Here is an 11,001-nt window from a genome sequence, read left to right as displayed (position 1 = left end):
CCAACCTTAATGATTCTATGATTCTTACCGATTTATCCATTCAAAACAAGTTCTTAAACCTGGCATTATCCTTGGTGCTGAGAACGAACTGAATTACTGGCATGCAATGCAAAACGGGGCAGCGATGGTGTAGCTACAGCAGGGGAATAGCACCCAGGGCCTGCAAACTGCCACTGAGCTGCCGTGCATCCTTTCACATATTTCTTCTTTGTACCTTTGCTTCTCAGCTCACTATTTCCCACTTAGAGTAAACTGAGGTGAAATGTTGGTTTCCTGTCTTTTGTATGCTTAGCTGAAGGACCTTACTGTCACGTTATGATTTTTCTTTCCAATTATTTCCTGTGATTGTTAATCGGGGAACACATGACAGCTTCAACAAGTAAGAGGCTCCAGCTGGCCAGGATAGCTGATCTGGATCAAAATACTTAGTCCAGCGCCCACCTCTTTTCGCTAGGGGATCTAAGGATTACTGGTGAAGGACAACAGCAGGTATGGCTGAAGTAGCACTCAAGACCACTCAATTGCAAAATGAATTTTTTTTTTCCCCAAAAGCTTGGTGCCTGAAGGATGCTGACCACATCTGGTCATTCCCATGTTTACACTTCCGTCATTTTCAGTTCTGTCTCACAACATCGCACACTCACCCCAACAGGCACGTCTCTTAGTGAAGGGCAGAGTTTGAGAGACCTAAGTGACACCAGCAGACCAGAGAGCTCATGACCTTTGTGCGTGCAGGTGTACACAGCTCTTGCCCTGAATATGCACTCACAAGTGAGCACTTGAAGAAAGTACTTCTGATGCTGTGACTCCTTAGCTTGCCTATATCTCAATAGATAGTAATTGATGGGCAAGGACAGAGCCTTCTTCAAGGTTTAACTAAATGCAATTAACTGTGGTAAGACCATATCCTTCCAGTGGTGAACAAGTGCCATTCTCTTCAAAGCTGGTGTACTCTTACCCTCTATTCCTTTTCCTCTGGCACTTTGCCCAGCTCCCTTCTCTAAGTCTTTTCTTTCCGCTCTACTTTCAGGACTGTCAAACAAGACGTGACTGCTGTGATTACCTCATCTAATCTCATACATATCATGGGTCATCAGACTAGAAAAGCTAACTTCTAGTGAAACAGCTGCTTCACCTGTGACAGAGAAGCCAATACACCTCTGGCTCAAATGTTCAGGAGTAACTTCAGTTATGCAGTATTATTTCTGTAAAGCTGTAGCTATCTCATTAGACTGAACATAGCATTCATTCTGCATGCAATCAATTGCTACAATGCAGAAAAGGGCTGGAGAATTAGGCTGACATCCCTTTATATAAAACTACAGAAAATATATTAACCTAGAGGTTGGAAATGACGTAGGCTTCCAAATTTCAGTCTCTGATACTGACTCTCAGCTATGCAGTAGTTGAGCAAGGGTATGTAGTGGAGTAGCTATAAAACTTTTTACGGCCAGTCTAGTCTTGCAGGCAAGCTCTTCCTCTTCAGAATACCAGAGGCTGAGCAGGTATCCAAATGAGAAGGTATGCACAGTTCAGTGGCGTACCAAATCCACCCTCCTTAGGCCAGCATTTTTCATCCTAATTCCATTAGAAATACATAAGCTGAAATCCTGCCCTGTTTACGTCCCTCATCCTGCATTTAATGCACAGAGGTGGAGGTTAAACAACCAAACAGACCCACGTGGGATGAATTTGCACTTGACCCATTTCCCAAACTCTCTTTTCCAACATACTGTTCTATCTAATAGCAAACCCAAAGCTGCTTTCTAGTTCCCTGGAAAGCACCAGCATGGAAAGAAGGGGGTGGGGGGGGGTGGGGCGGGGAAGTAAAAATTTCCACTCTAACTCCATGATTTCTTCATGGGAAGGTCTCAGCTGCTTGAAATCAGCATGAGCTCCTTTTTAACAAGCTGAGCCACTTCTGCACCCCTCCCCACACTATTTGACAGCTTATAATAAAATGTTTTAGATTTCTAATGCAGCAGGTACCAGCCAGGAACAGGAAATGTTAACAATTATCCCAATTTTCAATCACTTTAACTGAATTTTCTAAGTAGCATGTTCACAAATTTCCTCCCTGTATGTGACTAGAAGCTGAAGAGTGAAACTCTCCATAGGCAAAAGCCAAAGCAGCTACGAAGCCCTGCAGAGCAGCTAAGGAAAAGAGCAATGAGCTGCTGTGCATCGCGTGTCCTGATCTCACACCTCGTGCACAGAGTCAGGGCACACGGCAGAGGTAACTACTATGTTGTGCAGTTCATTAGGATGAATATTTGCAATACTTGCTCAGAACAGGCGCAAAGTTGCCAGGAAATTAGGAGGAAACTGAAGCCTTAACAAATGGAAACAACCTATACACAAACAGAAGGGGCTGGTCCTCGCAAGGGCTTACAGGACCATTTCACCCAGAAAAAATGTACTGCCTTGAAGTGAGTGCAGATGCATACCAGCAGCTTCTCTGTTTTGCTTTTTAGGATGTGGGTATGCCTGTAGGCACATGACTTCAGTTCTATATTTTTACAGAGTACAGCGTGTTTCTATGGTGCAGAAAAGACAGAGGCAGCAAATACAGCTCCGGAAAACCTGAAGACCATTCCCTCCCTCTCTCCCTCCATAATTCCCTCTTTACTGAAGGACATGGGTAACACAGACACTCAGTACATATGCTAAAAGCAAAGGGAATGTGTCATTCAACACAGCTGGATTGAGCAGTCATACTTACACACCTCCCAACTGTATTAGAAAAGGACACTGCAGCAGCCCAAGGACACCAGGCAGTGTTGGCACCCTTTTCTTTCCCTCTAACCTCTGAGGACTGACGTCGTATTTCACAGGGGTCTGCCAACTGTTAGGGCACACTATGTGTGTGATGTTATCCCACACAGTTAAGAACAGTCAATGACAATTAATAATGTCTATCTTTTCCACTGTTTCACATTTTTCATGCTCTACATCTTTCTTCAGTTTTCCATAGGAGTTCTCTCCATCTTTCTGCCTTTCTTTGTGATCATCTTCCACCAATTTTTTCATTTCTGATTTGGCCTTACAATTTATTTTCCTTTGTTCTTTTCTCCCCACCTTCATAATTGTGCTGTAATGCATATTTAAGATACTAACAGCACACAAGAGGATTTTTAGAAGAACACAGCACAATAAGCAAGCTGCTTATAAAATCCAGATACACACATCACAGCTGCAGCCAGTGGATGCCGAGTGCATTCAGCAACGTGTCTGGGGCTTCTACGGAAGCTCATATCCTCAGAAAACGTGGCCCTGAGGTGACAGTCTCCTTAGTATCATTGATTTATCCCAATTTCCCACTAATGCAATTCCAGTGAACTCTATAGGAATAAAATGGAGGGGGATAAAAAAGGAAAAATGGCAGAAGAGTAAAGAAAATAATACAGAAAGGCTACAAGGGCAGCTTTGCTTGTATATTAATGCTGTTGACTGGAAATAAGGTTTGTGCAGTCCCCCTCCTCAAAAAGAAACCCGCTCAAAAATGCCACAAATTAAAAGCCAGCGAATACATTCTGAGTTTGGACTCAGATGCCAAATTTCCACAAAGTCAGTTGCAGTAACAACAATAAAGATGGAAGTGAATTTTCTCTGTAACTGCTGCAATATTTTCCAAATACACTCAGCTGAATATAAAATTTAGTATTGTGCTTTTTTTTTTTACTAGCATATGGCAGTGAGAGCTTCAGACAAGTCACAGAGGGCTGAGTCTTGGAGGATTCAATGAGAAAGTTGCTTGAGATGTGCTCAGAATAATTTTATATTTTAGAAGCAAATATTCTTAGTTTCCGAGCATGATTTCATAAGAGTCACATAACTTCTTTTTTTTTGTGTTTATTATCCTCTAGATTCTGGAAATCTTTCTGTATGCTGAGAGCAAATTACACTGAAATGACAACTATAAAACCATGGCAGTCCCAGCGAGTCCTATGCTATGTATGTGCTCTCCCATAGCTTAAAAAAAAAAATCTAGAACTGTATGAGTGCCTTAGGCTTCCAGTGTGATTTGCAAGAGCAAGATTTCTTTAACAGATCATATGATTAGTCCAGTCTACACTATCTATCACTATGTATAATCACGGCATGTAAATGTGACAGTCTGGTCAGATTCTGTGTTCAAATCGCATAATTTAGATTATTTATGGTGGATCATTTTAATGTAGAATTGCAAGACAAAACGCTAGACCTCTACATGTTTTTTCTATAAACCTTAGAGAGTCTTCTACCTCCGTAATATCTGAGCACAAACCTGGTTCTTGCTCAGTGCAGCAATCCCACAGGATTAAGTCATACTGTAAATACCAGACAAATTACAATCGGATTAGATGGGCAGTCTGTTCATTTACTCAACACAGCTGCACTCCAGAGTCTTTTCACCACTGGTGTCTATTTATAACATGAATATTTTGTCCTTAAAGTAAGTGAACACAGTTTCCATTTCATTCCTCACTTGTCTTGCCATTCGTGACCAATAAGGAGCACATTTCTACTTCCTAAGGAGCAAGAAGAATGCTCCCTGAGAGGCCAAGAAGCAAGCTGTTCTTGGTACCGGATCTGCAGGGCAAGATTTATTTTAAATTTATCAGTGAAAAGTCCCTTGAAAGGTCTGCATTCAATTTCAGTCAAGTGGAATATAGAGAGTATCTTTCTGGAGGTAGGTAGAAGACAGCAGCACAGATTTGCTGAAATTTCCCAGGAGTTGCCACATTCGCTGCAGGAGTTTCTATAGGTTCCAAACCTGGTATTTCTGCCTACATTGGTGAGCACAAAACCGTCCAACTTACTAAGCTCACCAGGTAGATCTGGTGTAGTGTGAGATTTACAGGGGATTTCTGCTCACTTATGAATAAGAAGCATGTTTAATAAAGTTCAATATTGTCTGCACTTTGCCAAAATCTCCCTACAACTTCACTGCAATTATTTATAAATGTCACATCACATCCCTCATAATTGTTCCCAATTACAAGAATCATCTTGCCTTTTAGGTACAAACTTGCTTCCATCCAGCACACAAATCTGGCATTACTGTATTTTTATTACTGTAATGGCTTACTGAAACCCTACTGAATCATGGAGCTAAGACTTTCATAAAACAGTATTTATGATTGTAGGCCACAAAAATATTAAAGCCAAATTAAGCAAACTGCTGCACCAACTCATATTCTCAGTACCCTGCTAACTCCATTCTCACCTCCACCTTCTGATTTCAGAGTCATTATTCCTGATTTGCACAGAGATAAATAAGAATAAAACTGCTGAGGTTGGGGCAGTGGAGTCCATGAATCAGGAGGAATGCTTTGTATGCCAACCCAAACCATTGCCACCAAGCTCCTCCACACTTACATGTTTGCATGTACTCACTCAGCTGAGAGGTGCGAGGCAGGCAACCTCTGCCCATGAAAACCCAGAGGGGGTGTTCTTGTGAGCCCCCTGAGCGTGCCCCAAAGTGACGTGACCACACTGCAATGAGCAATGTAACAGCGCGGCACAAACACAACCAAAAAGGCAGTGCAGAATTCACCTCTCTTCTGTAGCGATACGGTATCCTGGAAACCAGCACACCTTCCTTTATCAGGTATAAACCAGCATAGTTTATCACATCGTATATAATACGTTACATCTGCCAAATAGGTGTAATATAGCACTTACACAAACATGAGATCAGCTGTTCTCCAAAGAGAGTTTTTCCGTTCGGCAGGTGTCAAGAATTCGAAGTCATAAACTGATTTTACTGAAGTTAGAAGAGAAAGTGTACGGAGGCCGCTTTGCACTTTGACAAAAGGTGTTAATGGCTACCTTCCACTGCAAGACGTTGTCTTTGGCATCACTGAACAGGAACGTTTTTGCAACAGAAATACTGGTGGCGGTTCTGCTTTCACTCACACCTGTGACTCCTGCTGATTTAATTACGAGTTTCCATATTTCACTAGCTCAGAAATAGGTGTACACTGTGTAAACCTGAATGCATATGGGACAACAATTTTATGACATAGCATATGAAAAGTCAATATTGGCTTAAGGTTTTCCTGCACAACTTTGTCCCGTGCTTTTCTCTGCATGTGGGTAATGCGTTATAGGTCGTGTTTGTTTTCAGACTGATTCACAGCATGGCTTCCCAACCAGTCACGCTAGCACAGCTGAAAGAGATATACTGTGGCACAGTACAGAAGGAGGCAGTGGGAAGGAGAGGAATGATTTAAGCTGGTACCTTTGGTTGTCATCATACATGCTGTGATCACTGGCGGACTTAAGGGCGATCAATGGATCTTTGCCAAAAAACAACTATTGTTTGGTTATTTTGCTACAAGCTGCTTGGACAATTACTGTGTCTTAGCATCCACCAAGAAAGAAAGGATGTGACATGGTGGGAAGATCCCAACTCACATAAGACCCTTACAACTGTGGAAAAGTTAATGAAAACTGACTCCTTTTGCAAGACCAAGCCATGAATTGTACTTCTGTAGTGCAGTATGCATACTTAAAAATCTTAAAAAATATAACAATATGAAGACTAAAGCAATTTTAACAATAATCACTTTTCTTCCCATTAAAAGAAACATATATAAGGAATTCAGATTTCTGAGGTATTTGATTTTTTGCAAGCATTTGATTTAGTAAAATATAGTGAAAGATATTATTATATCTTACTATATATCATCTAAAGATGCCCCATCCCTGGAAACATTCAAGGTCAGGTTGGATGGGGCTCTGAGCAACCTGATCTAGCTGCAGATGTCCCTGCCCAAGGCAGGGGGGTTGGACTAGGTGACCTTTAAAGGTCCCTTCCAACCCAAACTATTCTATGATTCTATGTTTATACAAGGAAGAGTAAGGAAAAATTACATCAAAAACTTACTTTCTGCAGGTTCCTTAGATCTTCTGCCACTGGAGGACTTCCTCAGGAGACTTCGTCCTGAGGTAAAGAGGCTGGTTAATTCCTCCAGAGGACTGGTGGGTGTCCGAGAACGGGAACCAGTCTGAGATGATGACCCATAGGTACTGATCGAGGCATTTACCATCTTTCCTCCTTCTTGCAACGTGTTTCTGGCTGTAGAATGAGGCACTGATGGAGAGCTTCTTGAGAGACTTCCTGAATGTACAGAGTCATAAGGTGGAGGTCTTTTGAGGCTTAAGGGGGTAAGAGACCTACCCATACTGACAGGAGAAGGTGAGGCAGAGTGACTTTTAGGATAACCATGTGGAGACTGTGTTCTGTATAAGGTAGAAGGATGAGGAGGTGAGGAGGTGTGCCCAGGGGTGCTAGTTCCATGAGATACTGTCTGGTCTTTCTCCAGTTTCTGATGGCCTGGTGTATGAGGTGGCAGTGAAGATGGAGAAGCTCCAGCTTGTTGTTTGATGTAAGACACATTTTCTAAAACAGGAAGCTTTGTGACCTCTAGTGGAGTTAGAGGAGACTCATCAGAATTCGGGGAACACTGCACTGGTGCTGGTGGGAACACCAGCAGTGGAGGTCTGTGAGAAAGCAGATTTGGAAATGGTGGGGGTATATCACAAAGCAAGCCCTTGGGAGTAGATGGCACTGGAGACTTGGTGAAATCTAGGTCAGGCACTGTGGGAGTAGCACACTGAGAAGAACAAGTGTGATGGTCATATTCACATTGACATTTTGAATCTTGGCCTACCTCATCAAATATAGGGTATTTCATCTCCTCATAGACTGCTTCGCTTTGGTCATCCTCGTCTTTTTTGAAGTCTCTGAGAATATTCCCAACCATTTCAATATAAACAGGCTCTTCTTCCTCTGCGTCTGGGGCAGGACTGCTGACCTGCGATAAAGAGGCATCCCTAGTGAGTGTTGTCTTCATAGGGCCATGCTTTTTGATATATGTTTCATCAAAAGATGTGCTTAGCTGAGTGTTTGGATTTCGTTTCGGCTTAGGAGGTGGAATCTTCTTTGTGTATTCATCACTGTGAGGTCTTGGTTTGGCTGACACTGAAAACAGAACAAAATATAAATTCATCAGAAGTGTGTAACACACTTTGTCAACCATAGGATCTCTGTTACAGTGTCATAATTCTGAAATGGAATTTCCTGGGACCAGCCCGTTGCTGGTTTTCTCTGGTATTACATCAGTAGAACACTATAAAAATAACACCCTATTCAAAACACTCCTAATCTTCCCCCAGAATGCTATGACACTCCAGTATTAAGTAGCTAGTGAGCACTTCCCTTCCTCTGAGAACTTCTGTTCTCTCCCAAACTCTTTGGACAGGGGGCTTCCCATTTTTAAATATTACGCTTTTCAAATATCACTGTGGGATTTTAAAGACCCAAAGAGTTGCCAAAGACATGAAACTAAGTATCCAAATGAACTCCTTAGGGCTGCAACAGAACAGTTAATATCCTAGATGTTCATACTGGAATGACAGTGATGAATCAAGACCTTTTTATTTATAGCAACTTTTCACATAAAGCACAACAATTCTCTCAGCACTGACTGAGAAAGAAAACACTCACATACAAATACTGTAAAATTTGCTGTTGGGATAATCCTAATAATTTATCTGGACTCTATCCTATAGATTAACGAGACTTCAGTGAAGTCAAGGGGGACCAAAGCATCTCACAGATTCAGATCCTTCCCAAACAGGTTACTTCTAGAAAAAATAGACCATTTTGTCATTGACGTTATAAATCAAAACATTGTGATGAAATTCATTTGAAATGAGAGGTCAAGGGTTTCTTAGAAATTATCCTTTATGAATTAAACAATAAACAAACTCATGGAAATTGCATTTTTTTCACTTTGCATAAATAGTTAATAAAACATCTCATTATATGTTTGGGTTAATAAAATGCCTCATTAAGTGTTTTGGTGAAGTCAGTTTTTATCCTAAGCAGACTCAACAAACTTATTCAGAAACAAGATTTACCTCATACACTAAACCTAATTTTTATTCCTATAGGGTAAGTAGTTCTTGCATTGAAAGCCTCGATACCTCATTGGTAAGTTTCCTAATTTAAAAAAAAAATCCTAAACTACAGGCCAGTTTAGAATTTCCTGTCTTACCAAACTTTGCTGCTCCTTGCAGTTCACTGCTACAGATCTGCCACTGCAAACTCAGTGCTCAGAGAAATTTCCAGACACCTTTTGCCGACCCATCAGAAAACAGCCAGCAAACTTCTAGTGTTAAACCAAGCAGGCAGCGCTCATGGAGTTAAAAACCCTCTTTTAGAAACAGCCTCAAACATATTACTAAAGCCAGCAGCGAGGCACTGCTCTGCCCCCGGAAGACAGTATTTTGACAGTCTGCGAGGACGCTGGCTCAGGGCTGGAAGACGCCTGCATTACAGCACCTTACTAACGTCTTTTGGTCAGTATCAGAGGAGGATTCAAACATAGCGTTACCTGCTTTGATCTGCTAAATAACCTCTCTTCAGTTCTTACAAGGCATAGCAATAAAGGCAGATGTTAAACAAGATTCCGGTTTTGTTTAGGAATAAGGAGCTGTGAACATATGTGTGTGTGTCCACATATATGAAGTAATGAAACCACTCTTCATCGACAGCATTTGTTTAAGCTTAATGTATAACTAATGTACAACAAAGCAAAAATTAAAAAACAAAACAAAACAACCTCAAAAAATGACATTATGCTTTCATGACTGTTCCAATTAACGTGTTCCACTTTGCAGCAGGCTAGGGACATGCAAAAGCTACCACAGATAAGAGTATTTGGTAGCTTGATAGTTTTTCACTATGTGGATATATCCTAATGCACTTTAAATTTGTCTTTTTAATTAACCGAAATTAATTTTTGGTGCAGCCAAAGGAAAGGGTGGAGCCAGAAGTAGATGTATAATGCAAATCAACTTCTGGCTTCGTGGCTGGTGCCATCATGAGGGTTTTGGCTTTTATGACAACGGGACATTCTTCGATGACTATAGCCTGTTAGGGAGGGATGGGATCCACCCGTCTAGAAGAGGCAAGGGAATCTTTGGCAGCAGGCTGGCCAACTTGGCGAGGCGGGCTTTAAACTGAAGGACTCGGGGGGTGGGGTCCAAAGTGGCAACGCTCACACCACTGCAACCAACCAGGGAATAAGCCAGGTCAACCAGAGTAGCAACAAATGTTCCTTAGCTGCCTCCCAAGATGAGAACCAGAAGACCAACCACCTGAAGCGTGTGTACCAATGCATACAGCCTGGGGAACAAAAGGAACTGGAGCTCCATGCCCAGTCAGAAAATTATGATATCATAGGAATAACTGAAACATGGTGGGACAGCTCACATGACTGGAGGATCACGATGGATGGCTATAGGCTGTTTTGTAAAGACAGGCAGGGAAGAAGAGGAGGAGTCGTCGTGCTCTATATTAAGGAAAACCTTGAATGTATAGAAGTCAACTATGGTGATTGTGGAAGTCCTATCGAATGCCTCTGGGTCAAGATCAGAGGGGTCGTCTCCAAGGCGGATCTTACCGTAGGCATCTGCTACCGACCTCCAAACCAAGTCGGTAAGGCCAACGGAGGTGCAGAGACTGCGGGAGAAGAGGGATGTTAAGTCTGCTGGGACAGCGGCCACTGCTGTCTTCCTTACTGCTCCCGAGCACATGCTCATCATATTCCTGGAATGCATAGAGGACTGCTTCCTCATACAAATGTTAGATGTGCCAACCAGGAATGAGGCACTCACAAACCGAAGGTAAGGTAAAAACCAAGAAAACCTGCTTTGCAATATCTTGGTTAGTGATAGCCTTGGCTCCAGTGATCACAGTATTGTGGAGCTTGGGGTCCTGCTGAGCGCGCTGAGGGTTAGTACTAAGACAAAGGTTTTAGATTTTAGAAAAGCAAACTTCAGCTCGCTCAGAGCTCAGTTGGGAGGGATTCTGTGGGAAGCTTCCATGGAGGATAAAGGAGCTAGTGAGTGCTGGGAGTTTTTCAAGAATGCTTTCCTGGAAGCACAAAAACAGTTCATCCCTTTTAAAGGTAAGGGAAGTAGGCGAAGCAACAGACCCCTTGG

At 42.1% G+C, this 11,001-nt stretch overlaps 1 protein-coding gene across 1 annotated transcript; it reads right to left on the bottom strand.

The window, feature by feature from the left end:
- Positions 1 to 6,874: 6,874 nt before the first annotated feature.
- On the bottom strand, positions 6,875 to 8,030 carry NYAP2 (neuronal tyrosine-phosphorylated phosphoinositide-3-kinase adaptor 2; the record flags this gene model as incomplete). The annotated part of the gene is made up of 1 exon (XM_009585516.1): positions 6,875 to 8,030. A coding segment is annotated over exon 1 (1,156 nt), but the record flags the coding sequence as incomplete, so codon positions are not given.
- Between the last annotated feature and the right edge of the window lie 2,971 nt (positions 8,031 to 11,001).

The sequence above is a fragment of the Fulmarus glacialis genome, unplaced genomic scaffold (assembly GCF_000690835.1).
Source record: "Fulmarus glacialis isolate BGI_N327 unplaced genomic scaffold, ASM69083v1 scaffold15729, whole genome shotgun sequence".
NCBI classification, from domain to species: domain Eukaryota; kingdom Metazoa; phylum Chordata; class Aves; order Procellariiformes; family Procellariidae; genus Fulmarus; species Fulmarus glacialis.
This window is presented reverse-complemented; position numbering and strand designations above follow the sequence as displayed.